This window comes from Mytilinidion resinicola, assembly GCF_010093595.1.
Source record: "Mytilinidion resinicola strain CBS 304.34 unplaced genomic scaffold BDZ99scaffold_21, whole genome shotgun sequence".
NCBI lineage: Eukaryota > Fungi > Ascomycota > Dothideomycetes > Mytilinidiales > Mytilinidiaceae > Mytilinidion > Mytilinidion resinicola.
The window spans coordinates 318,352-335,260 of NW_022985457.1; the positions used below are offsets into that span (position 1 = coordinate 318,352).

The 16,909-nt window shown below is 51.4% G+C and overlaps 7 protein-coding genes across 7 annotated transcripts; 3 read left to right on the plus strand and 4 right to left on the minus strand.

The window, feature by feature from the left end:
• Nucleotides 1-57: 57 nt before the first annotated feature.
• BDZ99DRAFT_575240 (uncharacterized protein) lies at nucleotides 58-1,486 on the minus strand. Its single transcript, XM_033728450.1, has 3 exons — nucleotides 1,314-1,486; nucleotides 649-1,258; nucleotides 58-591 (listed from the first exon to the last, which is right to left on the minus strand). The coding sequence occupies exons 1-3, from the start codon at nucleotides 1,471-1,473 to the stop codon at nucleotides 306-308; spliced, it is 1,056 nt and encodes a 351-aa protein (XP_033571556.1). The 5' UTR covers nucleotides 1,474-1,486; the 3' UTR covers nucleotides 58-305.
• A 291-nt stretch (nucleotides 1,487-1,777) lies between these two features.
• On the minus strand, nucleotides 1,778-2,434 carry BDZ99DRAFT_148076 (uncharacterized protein). Its single transcript, XM_033712756.1, has 2 exons — nucleotides 1,870-2,434; nucleotides 1,778-1,789 (listed from the first exon to the last, which is right to left on the minus strand). The coding sequence occupies exon 1, from the start codon at nucleotides 2,306-2,308 to the stop codon at nucleotides 2,012-2,014; it is 297 nt and encodes a 98-aa protein (XP_033571557.1). The 5' UTR covers nucleotides 2,309-2,434; the 3' UTR covers nucleotides 1,778-1,789; nucleotides 1,870-2,011.
• A 1,624-nt stretch (nucleotides 2,435-4,058) lies between these two features.
• Nucleotides 4,059-5,746, plus strand: BDZ99DRAFT_467280 (Bud-site selection protein; the record flags this gene model as incomplete). The annotated part of the gene is made up of 2 exons (XM_033720989.1): nucleotides 4,059-4,311; nucleotides 4,364-5,746. Coding segments are annotated over 2 exons (1,237 nt in total), but the record flags the coding sequence as incomplete, so codon positions are not given.
• Nucleotides 5,747-6,443: 697 nt separating this feature from the next.
• On the plus strand, nucleotides 6,444-8,801 carry BDZ99DRAFT_525427 (uncharacterized protein; the record flags this gene model as incomplete). Its single annotated transcript, XM_033725994.1, has 2 exons — nucleotides 6,444-6,870; nucleotides 7,162-8,801. The coding sequence occupies 2 exons, from the start codon at nucleotides 6,444-6,446 to the stop codon at nucleotides 8,799-8,801; spliced, it is 2,067 nt and encodes a 688-aa protein (XP_033571559.1).
• Nucleotides 8,802-10,703: 1,902 nt separating this feature from the next.
• Nucleotides 10,704-11,432, minus strand: BDZ99DRAFT_451669 (Isochorismatase hydrolase; the record flags this gene model as incomplete). The annotated part of the gene is made up of 1 exon (XM_033718226.1): nucleotides 10,704-11,432. Exon 1 carries the CDS (start codon nucleotides 11,298-11,300, stop codon nucleotides 10,704-10,706), a length of 597 nt encoding a protein of 198 aa, XP_033571560.1. The 5' UTR covers nucleotides 11,301-11,432.
• A 1,302-nt stretch (nucleotides 11,433-12,734) lies between these two features.
• On the minus strand, nucleotides 12,735-14,320 carry BDZ99DRAFT_425363 (uncharacterized protein). Its single transcript, XM_033717087.1, has 2 exons — nucleotides 13,548-14,320; nucleotides 12,735-13,492 (listed from the first exon to the last, which is right to left on the minus strand). The coding sequence occupies exons 1-2, from the start codon at nucleotides 13,976-13,978 to the stop codon at nucleotides 13,078-13,080; spliced, it is 846 nt and encodes a 281-aa protein (XP_033571561.1). The 5' UTR covers nucleotides 13,979-14,320; the 3' UTR covers nucleotides 12,735-13,077.
• Nucleotides 14,171-16,593, plus strand: BDZ99DRAFT_451673 (putative kinesin; the record flags this gene model as incomplete). The annotated part of the gene is made up of 4 exons (XM_033718227.1): nucleotides 14,171-14,445; nucleotides 14,497-15,355; nucleotides 15,449-16,070; nucleotides 16,146-16,593. 4 exons carry the CDS (start codon nucleotides 14,171-14,173, stop codon nucleotides 16,406-16,408), a joined length of 2,019 nt encoding a protein of 672 aa, XP_033571562.1. The 3' UTR covers nucleotides 16,409-16,593.
• Nucleotides 16,594-16,909: the final 316 nt, after the last annotated feature.

The following is a 16,909-nucleotide window of genomic DNA, read 5'->3' on the forward strand; positions in this document are numbered from 1 at the left end:
TCCTTACACTTCATTCATTTTTCGAAATAAGTCGGAGGACTTCATACAACGGTGGTCAAGTGAACGAAAAGTTTGAGTCTCGATACTGTACTTTCGAACGCTCATGAATGACACGATACCATGCCAGAGCACCTCAAGTAGGGACCACAAACATGGCCAACCTTAACCCCTGGAGCTCAAATCACACTGCCTGCCATACAAATTCTTCCTTCACAGAAAACTATACCTCCATAACAATCTCCTCCGAGCTCTTCGCTACGACCGCGCGGTACGTCCCCGCTTCTGTGACCCACGTGTTTCTGTCCTCATCCCAAAAGCTGGCAAGCATACTTGTCCAGCTCAATTGTCACTATCCCGACCTCACCCGGCCTCCCCTCGACCTTCGCGAACCCCTTCAATTCCTTTATCGGCCTCTTCCCCTGCCCGACCTGATGCCCCGGCGGCGCGACATAAACCTGCACTATCTCCTTCCCAACAACCTTCCCAATATTCCTCACACTCACCACCAGCTTCAACTTATCCCCTACCACCTTCATCTCCGCTCCTCCCTCCCACCCAATCTTAGCATACTCGAAACTCGTATAGCTCAGTCTATACCAAAACGTTCACCTTGCCGCCGCATTCCTTTCTCGGTCGTAGTGCCTATACCTCACATCCCTCCCCTCCTCATACCTCAATACACCATCCTCCGGACACGGAAAATTCCCAAACGACGGATAATCCTCGATCCGCACCGGCCAACTACTCGCCAGCTTCCCACACGGCGTGATCCGCCCCGTAACAACCGCTGCGATCACATTCCCGGCCTCCTGCCCGGGGTAGAAGCACTGAAGCACCCCCTTGACCCCCTCCAGCTTCGCGAACGGCATCGCGACCGGCGAGCCCGAGAAATTGATCACCACGGTGGTCGGGTTTGCGGCAGCCACGGCGTTGATGAGAGAGACCTTGTCGCAGGGTAGGTCCATGGAGTCCTGGTCGTAGCCCTCGCTCTCGAACTCGTCGGTTTTGCCGACGAAGACGAGGGCGAGGTCGGAGGAAGATTCGAGGTGGCAGCGTTGGAGAGGCGGGTGGGGAGGGAGTAGGCTTCGTAGAAGCGGATGGAGGAACCTGGGAGGAAGGTCATGGAGCCGAGTTGGGAGGAGCGGGGGCGGGCGAGCGGCGTCGGTGGCGCCTTTGGTTAGGAAAGTGATGCGGTATGGGTGGTTAGCTATCATGTGGTGGGTTATGTAGCGGGTCAGGGTGGTTTTGTGGAAGACGTCTGAGTGCGGTCAGTGTAGTCTTTAGGGAACTTCTAAAGGTGATGAGTAAATTACAGCTTTCAAAGAACAGATCCATCTCCTGTTCTCGGTGGTAGACATGCTCATCGTCGACCAAGATATCGACTTCACCAGTCGTCGTGACTCCGAGGATGTGGTCTTCAGTCGTTTTGAGAACGATGGATAGATTGCATCTTGGAGCAATAGTCGATCTCATTTAGATCTTGCGGCCACGCCTCTTTGATCATGTATTCCGGTCGTTTCAAGTAGTCTGTTCGAACAGGTCTCCTATCTGAAGAGGTTGCGTTGAACCACTCAAAGAACGGGAGTCTCAGGGGACGGTGACAATCCAACCAGACTGACGACATCCATATCCGGTATAGGAATCGCGTTATAGACCAGGACTCCTGGTGAGTACTCGTAATTGATTCCAGAATTCGTCAACCCTTCTAGGGGCGTAACGCCCTTAAGCGGGAATAGCTTAGCGGACCCCCCTCCAGACATACTCGTGGCGGCCGTATGATGCCCGATGACTGCAACGCAGTACGGAATCAGTATTCTTCACAAGCACAAACCCTTTTGCTGCCGCACGACATTTTAGATCATCCCTTACTTTGCTGGCTGCCTCGAATTCAGGCATCTCAATTGGGTTGGTCCATTTGTCAGCTCGTTTGATGAGCTCCAGTACTCTATAGGCCTCTACATCAATGGGCTCTGTTGTTACCTCGCCTCTCGATGCTGCGTCTAAAAGCTTCTTACCGCCATGTTTGATTGGACCAGTCTGAATCATATGTCAGGGAAAGAATGAAATCAAGAGATCCTGAAGTCTTCACCATCTCCAAATCCATGCCTCTATTAACGAGCTCGCTGCAGGAGTACGTGCCAGCCCAATCTGACATCACGAGGCCTTTGAAGACCCATTCCTTTTTCAGGACGTCGGCGCAACCGGGGTTTAAGTGGATAACTGAAGGAGGCGCAAATTGGCGAGCCAAGTCTGGGGAATAGGTATACCATACAGTCGACGGCACCGGCGTCCAATTTAACTGCCACATGGAATTGTTTCTCGACGTTGGGGTAAAGTCACAGACCAGTAGAAGAGGAGTGACCTGGTGTGTTGGCGGTCCCTCGACTCCGTGACGTGCAGGGTAGCTCGATACATCTATTCGCTGGCCGCCTCACTACTCCCACCACGGCCCACCACGGCCCACCACGGCCCACCATTCTTCATCCACTTTGAACTGTTCTGTGGTCCGTGTGAGACACCTTGAGATTTCAGTAAGCTTTCGCGGGGCCCCGCTGGCCTCAATGGAGTTTTTATGTCCATCCCCGCTCTCTTGGCATGGCCACGTGACTCGGCATCCAGCTTCATCAATTCAAATTGCGGCTATGTCTAGGGACGCTCAAACGAGCAGGGTTCGTTGATCAAAAAGTGGCAGTCCACGAATCTGTAATTCTTACTAAAATCCTACATGCTTTAGATAGACACTCTCTTTAAGCCTGTGTACACTTGCCTCGCATCACCTGAGCTGCTCTTGAGATTTATCAAAAACTGTAAAACGACAGTTTGGACGAGGCTGATAGCTCTTACCTAAACCATAATCCCTAATCTTAACGATCTTCTAGTCCCAATAGGATACACGGATCCAAAATCCAAGGGCAAACTCAACGTCGGACTCAACAGCTGGCAGTTGATCAACGGTATTACGGCCACTCTCTTGGTTCGCCGATTCCCCTGGCGAGTCGTGTATATGACTTACACCATCTCGCTGCTTTGCGTCTATATCGGTTGGGCCATTTCCATGCAACGGTTCTTGACAAAACATGGGGAAGCTGCGGCAAAGCTCACAATATTCTTCGTCTTTTTGTACTCACCAGCGTACAACATAGGCTATAACGCCTTAACTTACACATATCTGGTCGAGTTGTTCCCCTTTGCTCAACGAACGAGATGAATCACCATATTCAAATCCTGGGACAGAGGCGCGGGATTCTTCACAACCTTCGTGAACCCGATTGGGCTTGCGAACATCACGTGGTGGCGGTTAATAACGTACTGCTGCTGGATCGCCTTTGAGATCGTCTTCGTATAGTTCATCTTCCCTGAGACTGGTTGCCGAACTTTGGAGGAACTCGCCTTGTGTAAGTTGCTACAAAATTTCATCCTGCGTGCCGAGCTGACAAACTTCTTCCCAGTGTTCGAGGATAAAGCGCTGGCTGACGAGGCTACAATGGCGATCGAAAAGCAGATCTATCACGAGGATAACCCGTTGGAAGAGGTGGTATCCAAAGCTGCGCCTGCGGAAACCAAGGAGGTGGTGTAATTGGCGGATTTGGGTGTGATCTATACGCAAGACTGCTAGCATCTAACAAGGGATTCTGCGTGGCTAGATTCGAAGGATTGGTAGTAATGCATTAATATGGCCCAGGAGAAGAAGTAGCGAAACGCGTCGAGCTCATAACATGTGTTCTCTAAGAATGATTCATCATCGTAAGAAATGTATGGCCGTGTGACCGACCGTTTTGTGGTTGCATCAATGACTGATAGATGAAGCTTCTCATGTAGTAGACGCGTTCTTTTCGGCACATTGTGGATAAGATCCCAAGTTTCTGTTGACTTACGTGCTTGAACACCTGATCCCAAGGCTAGAAACGGGTGAGAGTGTAGTTTCGGGTTCTTCGTTGATGGATGGAGGTCGGAGGAAGCACGAAGGGTCTAGGGCTTGAATTAAAATGTGGTCCGTGCGGCATACACTAAACTTTTCCACAACTTCACGTCTTCCTCGCCGGTCTGCAGCCTCGCAACATGGCGAAACGAACACACGCCGAATTCCTAGAATCCGGGCCTCCAGATCGGTCGGTGCCCGACGATGAACGCGCTGTGCAGACAGGTCTATGTGCGCACAGGATCAATCATGCAAAGACGGTCGTCCGCCGCGCCATGAAGCTTGCTGCGGGCTTCGAGCGCCAGAAATCCGGAAGACGAAGAAAGACAGCGAAGCAAAAGAAGGATGATGCTGCTCTTGCACGCTTTGACATGGAAGCTCTAGCTCTGAAAGTCCGTAAGCTTTATATACGCGGACTTTGATATGGTACTAATAGTTCCGCAGTCCCTCGACCTCGAACGCGCCGCAGAAGACCACATACACAAAAGCCTCCTTAAAATAAAATCCATAGCATCCTCTGAAGCTCTCCCTCCTTCTGTCAAACCTCCCTCCCGTGCTGTCGTGGATACTGCCTCTCTGAACGTTCTTGCTCGCCTATACAACTCCAATCCCGTTCAGACTGCAATGAAGACTCTGATTACCGATATTCAGGGCATATTAGGGCTGGAAGACCGCAATGTAAAAGTTAGGAAGGCCAAAAACAAGGAAACTACACCTACGGCAGAGCGGAAACCCAAACCTCAACGACAGAGCGATACAAGCGATGATGAAGAGTACCCAGAATACAAGGCTCGCATTGCAGCCTCTTCGGACGAAGACAATAGCGAGGCCTCCGGAAGCGATGCTGATAGCGGGGTCGTGAGGTTGAAAAGCAAGGTCTCCCCAAGAATCGATGTCTCGATTTCTCCACCGCCGTCATCCGAGGAGTCGTCCTTCGAGGGGTTCTCAGAGCCTGAGATAAAAGCTGGGTCATCTAAGCCATCTAAAGCTCTTATTGAGTCTACTTTCGTTCCTTCCCTTACGACAGGCGGCTATTGGTCAGGCTCCGAATCCGAACCAGAAGACGACGTGGACGTTCAACCAAGGAAGAACCGAAGAGGCCAGCAGGCAAGGCGCAAGCTTGCGGAGAAGAAGTTTGGTGAAGAAGCAAAGCACATCAAGGAAGCTAAGACCAGTGACCGCGACAAAGGCTGGGATCTGAAGAGAGGCGCACAGGACGGCTCCCGTGGACGAAACGGTAGGTATCGGTCTGGGGATTCTCGAAACACGAGAAATTTTGCTTCCGATGCCAACAAAGTGGAGCTTAATCAGCCAAAACCTAAGAAGGACGATACCGGTCCCTTGCATCCTTCGTGGCAAGCTGCAAAATTGGCGAAAGAGAAGAAGCAGACCGCGGCTTTCCAGGGCAAGAAGGTAGTTTTTGATTGAGCGCTACGATCTAAAACACATTCACGTGGAATAACTACCATGGCATACTCTTCAAAGCCGTCCGGGAAGTGTTAAATGTAGCCCATCTTACGTCGTCGGTGGCCGAAGTCCGCAGCATGCACACAGCTACGCTAGACTTTGATACATCGATCGGTAAGAGCGCACTGTTTGGAGAGCCCCCATGGCCTTTCAAGATTCTAGACATGATGCAAAGTCCAGATGTTGGAACCTAGGCGACCTATTGACAGGCCGGCTACCTAGCAGCGGGGCTACTCCTGACAGTGGTGTATGGCAAGCAAGAGTGGCAGACAAGCGGTGAGATAATCGTGTATCTAGTCTTAGGACTTAGTAATATTCGCTGTAGGTCACTTCTCAAGAGTATGTTTCAAATGTTGCTAGTATTTCTGGTGAATTTGTGACAAATTCCATTTCAAATGACGACCTCCTGCCCCAATGCTGTACCACCGAAGGCCGTGTACATGTGTGAACACAGAAAGAGAAGGGTTAGCGCTCTAAAAGGAAGGCGGCTGTTCTCCCATTATCGACTGTGTCACTCGTTTTGGACGTCCTGTCCGATGAACTGCCACCAAGCGGCCCTCTTCGCAGGCACATTGCGCCGGTGAAGGCTATGAAACGCCCTCAAGCGAACCTGAGATATGCTCACGCTTCTTCCCCCGTATTGTCGCAGTCGCATCTCGAAGTATTCACTCAATTTTCGTACATTTGGGGCCCCTGAACCCATCCTGGAGAGGAACGCTTAGTGCGTTGTGTGCGCACTGGGTGGCGTTAAAAGTCTTTCAATTACATCTCATGGCGTTGGTCATCATCACGCTCAGCGCACGGTTTTCGTCTGAAGCCACCACAGCGGATGCCGTTGCCATGGAGTTGAGGTTGTTGTGTCGTGAGTCTTGGCGACAAACTCAAAACGAGGTTGCGGCGTTGGCCCCCTTCTCCCCTCACCATCTTTCCACAGATCGTAAGAATACCCGCCCTTTTGCTACGATACCTGCTAATGGGAGTTCTGAAGGTCTTTCTGATGCAGATAGCTGTACAGAATTATCACAAAGCGCACTTTTGCAAGCCTAATACGCTCACGATGCCCTTCCTGCGACCTGCCGCCATCTCCGTCCTATCGAAGGCACTGCCCTCGATGGGTGCAAAGCCCATGGTTAGGCCTGCTCGACAGGTTACTGCTCCCCGACAAGATACCAGAGAGCGTCTCACGGATCGAGCCGCAATGCGAAACTCTCGACCTCGTCCGTGGGCGCAACGCCCGGTTACCACCCGCCCTCCCCCTCCGCCTAGCCGAACGCCCGCTGTCAAAACCCTTCTTGCTGAAAAGCAAGCCCAGGCTGGTATTCAGGCTAAGTTCTCTCCCCCTCGTGCTCCTCAATGTGTGAACAAGGTACCGTTGACGGTGAAGACAGTTGATAAGCCACATCGTGCGCTCAAAAGAACCACTCCGGTTCAGACAAACAACAAGCGTGCGCCAGCCTCAGCACGTCCCGTCGTCAAAGCACGTTGTAAGTACATTTCCAACCTTCTCCACCCATGCTATGAATCAGCACACCTCCATCACAAACTTGCGGGGCCTCATAACCCACTGAACCCCCCTGGCTGCACACCACAATCCCCACTCCAACGTCTTAGCAACGAGACCGCAATTCAAAACACCTCGAACACAAGTCTGCAGGGTTTGATAAGCTAGCGAACCACCCCCCGCCGCATGAATAACCTCCCACCTCAATGTCACATTCACTAGCCCGCAGATCGTACTCATTCATCAAGAATACAAGTCGCTAATCATTTCGCAGCAGCAGCCGCTCCCGCCGCCGCACGTCAAGTTATCGGCGCCCCTCGGAATAGAAACCCTTTGCGGATGCCAGGACTGTCAGTCTTCGACAGGCTATATGCTCAGTCGAAATCATCGCGAAGCGAAAAGTTCAATTTCGCAAAGTTGCGGTTCACCGGCGATGTTATCAGGGAATTGAACGTCGAGATGAGGATGTTCGAGAGGTCTGAGATCGTAGATGACACCGACGGTAACCTCTCTCTCGTCCCTGCATCGCCCTCGCAATGCGCTCGACGAGATTCGTCTCCGTTTGTGGTGGAGGTCGAAGAACAGGGTCGCCGAGACTCCTCTCCGTTCATTATGGCGGTTGAAGAGGAAGAGGACGTGAACGACTCTCCTAGCATCGTCTCATTCGTGAGCCCAACGGTCCCATCATGCCATCGCCGAGATTCGTCTCCTTTCGATTCTATAGTCCTAGAGCAGGAGCAGGATCAGGAGCATGATTCTGCATGGGGTTCAATTTCATTCGTGAGTGGCCCGATTTCGGCATGTGATCGCCGAGACTCGTCTCCGTTCGTGGTAGACATTGAAGAACAGGGTCGTCGAGACTCCTCTCAGTTCATTGTGGCGGTCGAAGAGGAGGAACATGATTCTGCATGGGGATCAATCTCATTCGTGAGTGGCTCGATTCCGGCATGTGATCGCCGAGACTCGTCTCCGTTGGTGATAGACATTGAAGAACAGGGTCGTCGAGACTCCTCTCCGCTCATTATGGCGGTCGAAGAGGGGGAGAATGATTCTGTATGGGGTCAAATCTCATTCGTGAGTGGCTCAATCGCACCATGCGATCGCCGAGACTCCTCTACGTTTGTGGTGGATGTGGATGAACAGGGTCGCCGAGACTCCTCTCCATCCATTGTGGCGGTCGAGGAGCAGGAGCACGACTCAGTAACGGAAGAGAGCATGTGGGACGACGATCTCATCTGCGACCGCAGCCTTCTGTCCTCCAACGATCATGTCGTCGAGATCCCTGACGACACCATTACCGAGTGGTCCGTTCCTGTACGTCCCATCAATCCAGCGAAGCCTCCCCCTCGACCTCAGACCATGTCCCGTAGCCTTGAGTGGCGAAAGGGCATACTTAAGGCGGCTGTGACAAGCTCTGCCGACAGTCTCCCGCAAAGGAGGGTCAGATGGGCCGACGAGGACTCTGAGCCGCTATTTCAAGTTCGCGAATACGACTTCACTGAAGAAGATCGCAAGGAGCGCTTAGTCCGGATGGAGCATTTTGTGGGTAGCTTAGTATCATGGCGCCACATTGAGAACGACGCGTACGATTGCCGCCTCTTCTCTTACCCGGAGAAAGCGGCCTTCATCACCTGTGGCGACTTCGACGACGATGGCGTCTTCCAAGTGGACTATTACCCGAGCAGAGTATTCCTCCACCGCTACGATCAGGTCCAACGTTACTACTGGAACAATCGTCTGGCCTACGACGATTGGCAAAAGTACTACGGTAACAAGCAGCGGACGACGATGGTCTTTTCGGTCGGGAAATCTCCCGACGAGATGTTCACGCATAACATCGGAAAGACCGGCAAGATACTGTTCACTCGAAAGCAGAAGCAGTACTATGCTGCGATGGCTAGGATTCACGGCTAGGATTCACTGAGAGATGTATTTCTGGAGACCGACGATTGGAGATTGAGCCTGATAGGGATGCCGGACGATTCCCTTACCGCGCGCTCACGACCGAACGACGAGACTACTGGGACTTACTGGGGACTGTTACGACGACTGAGCCTGACGGGGATGCCGACCGATTCCCCCACCGCGCGCTCACGACTGGACGACGAGACGACCGATTCGACGACCGAGCCTGACTAAGATGCCGACAGATTCCTACACCGCGCGCTCGCGACCGGACCGACGACGAGAGGACATGAGAGGAGATGGGGTGGACATACGGACGAAGATATGGACACCGGAGACCTGGATTGTGATGAAGCCAGGCTCATTCGACAAGGATCAGCAAGAAAGAGCGCCTGTAGATTGTGATGATGCTACGGCTCTACCGCGATCCCCCGAAAACACAAAAGACCAAAAAAACTTAAAAATAAAAAAGATCTGATAAAAGGGCAGACGGCCTGGGAGGGAAAAGTTTTTGTTTCTTAGCGTTGCTTTTGTTTGCTAGCGTTGCTTTTGTTTCTTCGCGTTGCTTTTCTATCTGCATTTCTTTTTGCTTTTAGAGGGACGACGGTTGGACTGACAAGAGGAATCCTGTAGTCGAAGTGGCGGGGTCTGTTTCGGCAGACTCTCAGTGCAATGGAGGCTGCAGGTGGGTGCTTGTTGGTAGGAAGTAGCCATCCCAGGGTATACTAGATAGCTTTTCGAGGTGAGAGGAGAGAAGAGGTGGCAACCTGGAGCGGGAGATCAGCAAGAGTACGCGTGTGTTATGGCCACTGCTTTGCGGAGATCGGACCGGTTCTGAGAAAGACGGGGGAGGTGGTAGAGAGTCCGCTGGACAGTTGGGCCTTGAGGATCGCAAGATTGAAGAGAGGGTATTTGAAAGGTACGTCGTCCCTCCCCTCACTAACCCAGTCTCCATCGTGGACGAGTCGGGTGGTGGTTCGGCACCAGCTGCGAGACGCCAGAGGGTATCTTCCCGGGGATGGTGGCGACCTCTTTTCAACCTTATGGAAGTATTCCCCTATCAGTTCTTTCGCATGCCCTTCACTAACTATACTGACAGGGCTTTTTGTTGCTGGGAAGATCGTTGGAGCTGGGGTTTGCGTCGCGCTCATAGTCATAATCAATGCCATTATCTTCTTCACTCTCCAGGAATCTTCTAGTAGTTAGAATTACGGGTTCGGCTGCGGCTTTCGCGCTTGCACTGCATATCCAAGGCGACTTGCACTTTGGTGGATGGCAGTCATCGACCCCGCAAGACTGGAACTGGAACATTCGAATGCTTGGGCTTGTGTGGATTTAGGCGGCGGAGGCTAGAGTTGGCGAATGAGTGAAACAATTAGTGGAAGAATAGGATCTGTAAGGGAGCTGTATGTGTTCAGAGCGTGCTACGGTCTCATTTTACTTTCTTCAGGTGTCATGCTCAAAATTCGTTTTCTCTAATCTGTCCGATTATTACCTCTCACACCTCTTAACCTCTAGATCTTTGGCGCGCTAGTAGCCAATCCATCCACTTCACGTTCTCCCAGCAGGGATATGATTTACACAAATATGTCCTTTTCATCCACCCTCCAAAACCCCATCAATATTTAGAGGTCAATAATGTATCCACAAGTAGCCATTCGAATTAAAACAATAAACTACATTCCCTCGCAATCATTTAGGATACTTTGGCACGTTGTCCAGGATCCAAACTTGACATCGACCCTGGAAAGCATGAATCCGATCGCTTTCATCCACTTTCAATCGCTTCATCTCCCCGTCGCTCAAGCATCTTTACTTCACCACCAATTCCCAAGAAACAGAAACCAAATCCGCCAAACTCCCACCCCATCACCTTCAGAAAAACCCCTCCAACACCCCCCATGCCCCCCTCTACTTCAACCACCCCACTACCTCCTCCGTCCCCAGCACCTCCCCAAACGCAAACGCAAACCCCTTCAACCCCCTCTCATGCTGCTCCCCGCTCCCACTCCCACACGCATCCCCTACAACCCACGTCTCAAAACCCCGATTAAATGCGCTCCGCCCCGTCGTATCCACACAACAATCCGTCATAACGCCCACCACCACCACCCGCCCCTCCCCCGGCCTCACCCCCGCCTCCTCCAAGCACTCATCCAGCCTCTTCTCCCCCTCCGTGCCCGTGCCCAGAAATGCGTCGTACGTGTTCTTAGGCACCACGGGGATGTCGTCCTTAGTAACGAGTTCCTGGATTTCCGGGATCAGTTCCCAGTTGCGGGAGCCGGTGGCGATGGAGCCGTCGACGCCCCATTTGCGGACGAGCTGGTTCGCGAAGGGCGGCGAGAGGTCGGCTGGGGAGTGGCCGTGCTGGGTTGCTATGATGGGGAGGTTGTGGGAGAGGAAGTGGTGGGTGAGGGTGAGGATGTGGGGGAGGGCGGTGCGGGTCATAGGCAGAAAAACGGTTTGCATGTCGATTATCAGGAGGGCTGTGGGGGTGGTTGGGGACATGGTGGAGTTTTCTGTGGTTTTGGGGGGTGGTTTGGTGGGAGTTGAATGTTAGGTGGTACGGAGATTGTTTTGTGGGTTTTTTGTGAACAGATCTTATGAGGGGTTTGATATGGGGACGCTTGGGGGTGGATGTGTAGGGAGTGGAGTGCGTTGTGAGAGTGGCGTCACCTTTTGCACGCCCTGACGAATACGGATTCTTTTCAATCCCTGTCGTACATGGGGCTCCCTTGTTGTAAGCGAACCAATAATGAGCCATCGAACGAATAGAGCCATCTACTCCCGGGAGTTCGAATAGGTTCACAAAGGCTTCGTGGGCAGTATACAGATTATACTAGCCATCAGCCTCCTGTAGAACTCACCTTCAACTGTTTCCCCATTTGGTTAGCGCTGTATCCCCATTTCGTAAACGAAATCAGACTACGCCAGCTCAATTTCGGCTCTCGCAGTGGATACTCTAGGTGTAAGGTTCCCACAGTAGTTAGAGAGAGATATACTCCACGTAGGTTTGGATGAAGTTCATCGCTTATCTACTCCTACTAATTACAGGTTTCATTCAGCTTCGAATTCTACTGCAACTAAGATTCAATTTTCAACTTCAACCCACCGGTGCATTCTAGCCAGGATTCAATTTCAAGTCAACTCTTTATCTGATCTTACTCTCTTCGGAATATGGGCCGAGTATAGCCCACCTCAAAATCGCCAAAGCCCCTAGCGCGGCGATGACTTTCGGAACCCTAGCGTCGTACTGGGTCTATTTTCGAGATGCTTGTCCTGTTCCTCGGTGACCGTCATGCTCTGTAAAGTATCCAAAATCCGTCCGCACATTGTATCGTCAAGCTCCAGACTGCCACGGTTCGCGCCAATCTCAAGGAACCTCCTCTTCCAGAACTCCCATCTCGCAAAGCTCAATGGCGGCGTGTCCACGAGTAGTGGACCCAACCGCAGGGCGGTAGCCACGTTTTCTTTCAGCCCTTCATGTGAAAACAAGTCTTCAAGCACCACATGTCCACATCGTAGGATCCATTCACTTGCGACCCAGAGCCTACAATTCATTGCGGGCCCTTTAGACGGCGGGTCTTCAAGTGCAGTCCTCAGTTGCCAGATGGGAAATGTGAGCCAGGGGGCGAAGTGCACGTCTGTTAGACGAGCCACAAAGGAGTTCAGATTTTGCCATTTCGAGGTCTCCTTTTGAGTCAGTTCATCGGCTGGTTCCACTGTTGGATCTGTTGTCAAGTTAGTATGACCTCTTCACGTTGAGATGATGTTCCAAAATCCCTTTGGGTGCTTAATGGGAGCATTGTTGACTAGTATGAATCGCTAGTCGTTATGGAGTGTCTGAGCACCGCTGTTGGGTCGGTGGCGGGGACTAGGTAGATCTAGTTGGGATGTATATTGATGCAGTAGTAAAATGACAGAAATAATGAATATTACCATCGACAGTCTCATTTGAGCTTGCTGCACTACTGCCGCCACGAGAATTTAGAGTTCCATAGTCATAGCTCAGTTTAAAGGTGCCATTCAGTTGTTCGGATGCGGAATCTACAGTACCAAGACACGAATTTGGGCACTCCCTGCAACTGCTTGGGATAAACCAGTAGGCTTGAAACTCCAAGTACGATGCCAACGTATTAGATATCAGACTACCTTTTGACGAAGTTAATACCTACTAGCTGAGGTCCTCCTTACAGTAGTGTCGAGCGAGCAAGAGTAGAGGCCAAGCAGTTGCAAAATTCGTGTGTCCAAACTGATGACCTAGTACCGTACCTAGGTAAATGCTTCACTTTCCTCCAAAACTAAGTCCACTAATCCCACCATTAATGATACCAGCTTGGAAACCCGAGTTCTGATTGCCGAACATCACGGTAGTTGAACGGCTCTGGTTCTCTGCAGCGGCTTTTGCAACCGCTTCTTCCTGTGACTTGGATAGCAGCTCATCCAGCAGCTTCCGTGACGCGTTCAACGCTTTTCGTTCTTCCTCGAGTTGCCGCAGTGCCTCAGCCCTGCTCTCATTGCTCTCGGCTTGTTCCTGATCACTGGTGTCAATATTGCGCTCATTGATCTCTTCCAACCTGTTTCCAGATTCAAGCAGCTGATCATCTGTCGCAACAATGGCTCGTCCAATCTCAGTCTGTCTAGTGTGTATAGTCTGCCTGATTTCTTCAGTGATATGCGTATGCCGAATAGAGCTATACCTTCGGCTACAAGTCAGCATCTCAGCACCGGAGCGAGCGACCTGGAACAACTCACAGTGTTGCTATGCTGACTACTTGGTTAATAGTGCGCTTGCAGTTCTGAAGCTGCTCAGACATAGTCTTGATCCGTTCTTGCTTGAAGAAGCCCACATTTGCTCGATCGTGCCACGTCAATTTCCCGTCTTTGGAATGTCGGATCCACCGCTGGAGGTCAGACCTGAACGCCTCGCATGCTATTGCACAGCTGCTGATGGTTGTCTTCGACTCCTCCGCTACATCTGCACTAAGTGATTCCCATTCTCGATCTTCCACGGTCCGGAGCAAGGAAAGTGCCATGTCGACAGACCGGATATCAGCCTCGAGGCGCTGGATAGTCTCGGGAGCTTCTTTGATCTTCTGTAGGTCGTTCAGAAGCAGTCTTGCACCATGTAAGGCTGGGACCGTGACGCCAGCGATACTCGCGGCGATACTAAGAGGTTCGGCCATTCGTAGTTGGCAGTAGTGATGGTAAGGCGATGAGGAACAGTCTCAGCGTCGTCTAAAAACGAGTTCATATTGCTTTTTTGGGGTTGCCTGCCAGCCTTTGGGCAACCTTGCAGACCTCCAGCCGCTAGCCTTGGGGGACAGTCGACTCTCTCTTTCTCGCTGCCACCATGGCGTCGTCAGTGTCTTTTGGCAATGCGAACTCGGGCTTCCAAGCTGGTATCATCAACGGCCCCGTCAATACCGATTTCCATTTTCCGCCAGGTAAGTTGCGGTAGAAGAGGTGCGAGCCGGCCATCGCTAACGTCAACCCTACTAGAGCGACCAGAAACACCACCAGACCCGTGCGCTATCCTACCCTTCAGCCGTGACACAGACTTTGTCGAGCGGGGCAACATACTCGATCAGATCCACCAAAAATGTGCTGTGCCAGGATCTCGGACTGCGCTCGTCGGCATGGGCGGTGTCGGGTGAGTACCAGCGCGTCCACCCGTAGAATACAGTTGCTAACTGCAGAGAAGCAAGTCGCAACTCGCCATCGAATACGCATACCAAATCCGAGAGCGATCCCCGCAAACGTGGGTCTTTTGGGTGCATGCGAGCAGTGCTCGATTCGAGCAGAATCATCAGGACCTTGCACGCTACCTCAAGATCCCCGGACGGCAGGACCCAAACGCGGATATATTCCAACTCGTGCACGACTGGCTGCGTGACAAAAAGAGAGCGGGGGAATGGGTCCTCATACTCGACAATTTCGATGATGCCGATTTCCTTTTCGATGCTCGAAGTATAATGAACGCACGCGAATTAGTCCGTGGGGCGGATACTGCGCATAATGGGAAAGCGACCGGGTTGGGCGGCGGGAGCTTGCAGCCGCTCGTGTCATACCTCCCACAATGCCAGCACGGATCCATCCTGGTAACAACACGGACTAGAGACGCGGCGCTGAAGCTAGTTGAGCAGCGTGACATTGTTACAGTTGAACCAATGAACGAAACGGAGGCGATCGCACTTTTACAAAGAAAATTACCTGAGCAAGATGATAGCAAAAGCGTCACCGAACTCGCTGAAGCGCTCGAGTTTATGCCGCTTGCTATTGTTCAGGCAGCGGCTTACATCTCTCGGAGAGCACCGCGCAGTTCGGTGTGGCAGTACCTCGAAACCTTCCGCAAAAGCGACCGCGAAAAAATGAGTCTGCTAGACAGCGAGGCAGGACATCTTCGAAGAGATAAAGAAGCTAAGAACTCCATTATTATCACATGGCACATCTCATTTAATCATATACGTCAAATCAGGCCATCAGCAGCTGATTTGTTGGCACTGATGAGCTTGTTTGATCGGCAAGGGATTCCTGAGACGCTGGTTCGAAGTCAAGTTGAAGTCAAAAAAAGTCAGGGAATTCCCGAGACGCTGGTTCGAAGTCAAGTTGAAAGCAAAAAGAGTCAGCAGAGGAAACTTTCTCGAAGAATCCAGCGGCTATCACTTCTTTTTCATCGCAACAAAGACCTATATAAGGGTGAGAAGCAGGACAGTGAGAGCAATGAGGAAATAGACGGATTTGAGGACGACGTGCTCATGCTGAAGGACTACTCGTTCATCTCAATTTCTGAGGGCCGATCTAAGTTTGAGATGCACGCGCTAGTACAGTTAGCAATGAAGACGTGGATGGAAGCAAACGGACAGCTGGAAAGATGGAGACAGCATCATATCAAGATTCTGTGTGCTCAATTCCCAATAGGAGAGTACAAAAAGTGGCCCATATGTCAAGAACTTTTTCCACACGTCAAATCTGCAGCGGCGCAGCAGCCGCTAGCACAAGAATCACTGAGAGACTGGTCCTCTCTGCTACACAACGCAGCGTGGTACGCGTGGACTGTGAACAATAGGGCTGAAGCGGAGGAGATGGCTATTCAAGCGATGGAAGTAAGAAAGAAAATCTTCGGGTGGGAGCATAAAGATACGTTAGACAGTATGGCAATGGTAAGCCTGGCCTATAAGAATAAGGGCCAGTGGGGCGCAGTGGAAAAGCTGCAGGTGCAAGTGATGGAGATTACTAAGAAGAAACGAGGAGCGAACCATCTAAACACGCTAGCTGGTATGAACAACCTGGCGTTAACGAATGAAAGCCAAGGCCGATAGGACGCAGCGGAAGAACTGCAGGTGCATGAAGTAGAGAATCGCAAGAAGAAACTAAGAACGGACCATCCAGAGACGCTTAAGAGCATGCAAAACCTAGCGGAAACGTTTTCGAAGCAAGGCCGACTAGAGGCAGCGGAAGAGCTAGAGTTGCAAATATTTAAGATTCGCAAGAAGAAACTAGGAGCGGACCATCCAGACACGCTCACCAGCATGAACAACCTTGCCTTTACGTGGAAAGACCAGGGTCGAGATGCGGAGGCTATAAGTCTCATGAGGCAATGTGTACGGCTTTGACAAGTCAGATTAGGCATTGATCATCCCCGCTTTATCAATTCCTCAAAAGCGCTGGCTAGATGGGAGAGGCAGGGTAGGCGGAAATTGGTAGCTAATGCTAAGAGAGATGTGGCTGAAAGTAGATAGTTTAGTCAAAAGTGAGAAAGTGAAGTGTACAGACAGATAGGACACATCAAACTCTGCAGATTTTTTCAGATTTAGCAGAACAGCGAGATCAAGACAATGCTTGTTAGATGGCTGATGATTGGCTGGTATACAGCAAGGTTGGATGTATGATAGGGGTCTTTGAGAATCCATGTGTACGAAATGGGAAGCCGGTTTTGCAAGTACGTTCAAAGTAGATGTGAGGAGCGAGATAGGTCGACCACCGGACGTCACATCAAAATTGCTGCCAAGCAATCCTAATAAAACGACACCGGTCCCACCTTTTCTGATTCTCAACGGAGCCCAATGAGTGAGAAGGCCTATCATGCCTTAGAAATCGAGTAACACACAATTGTG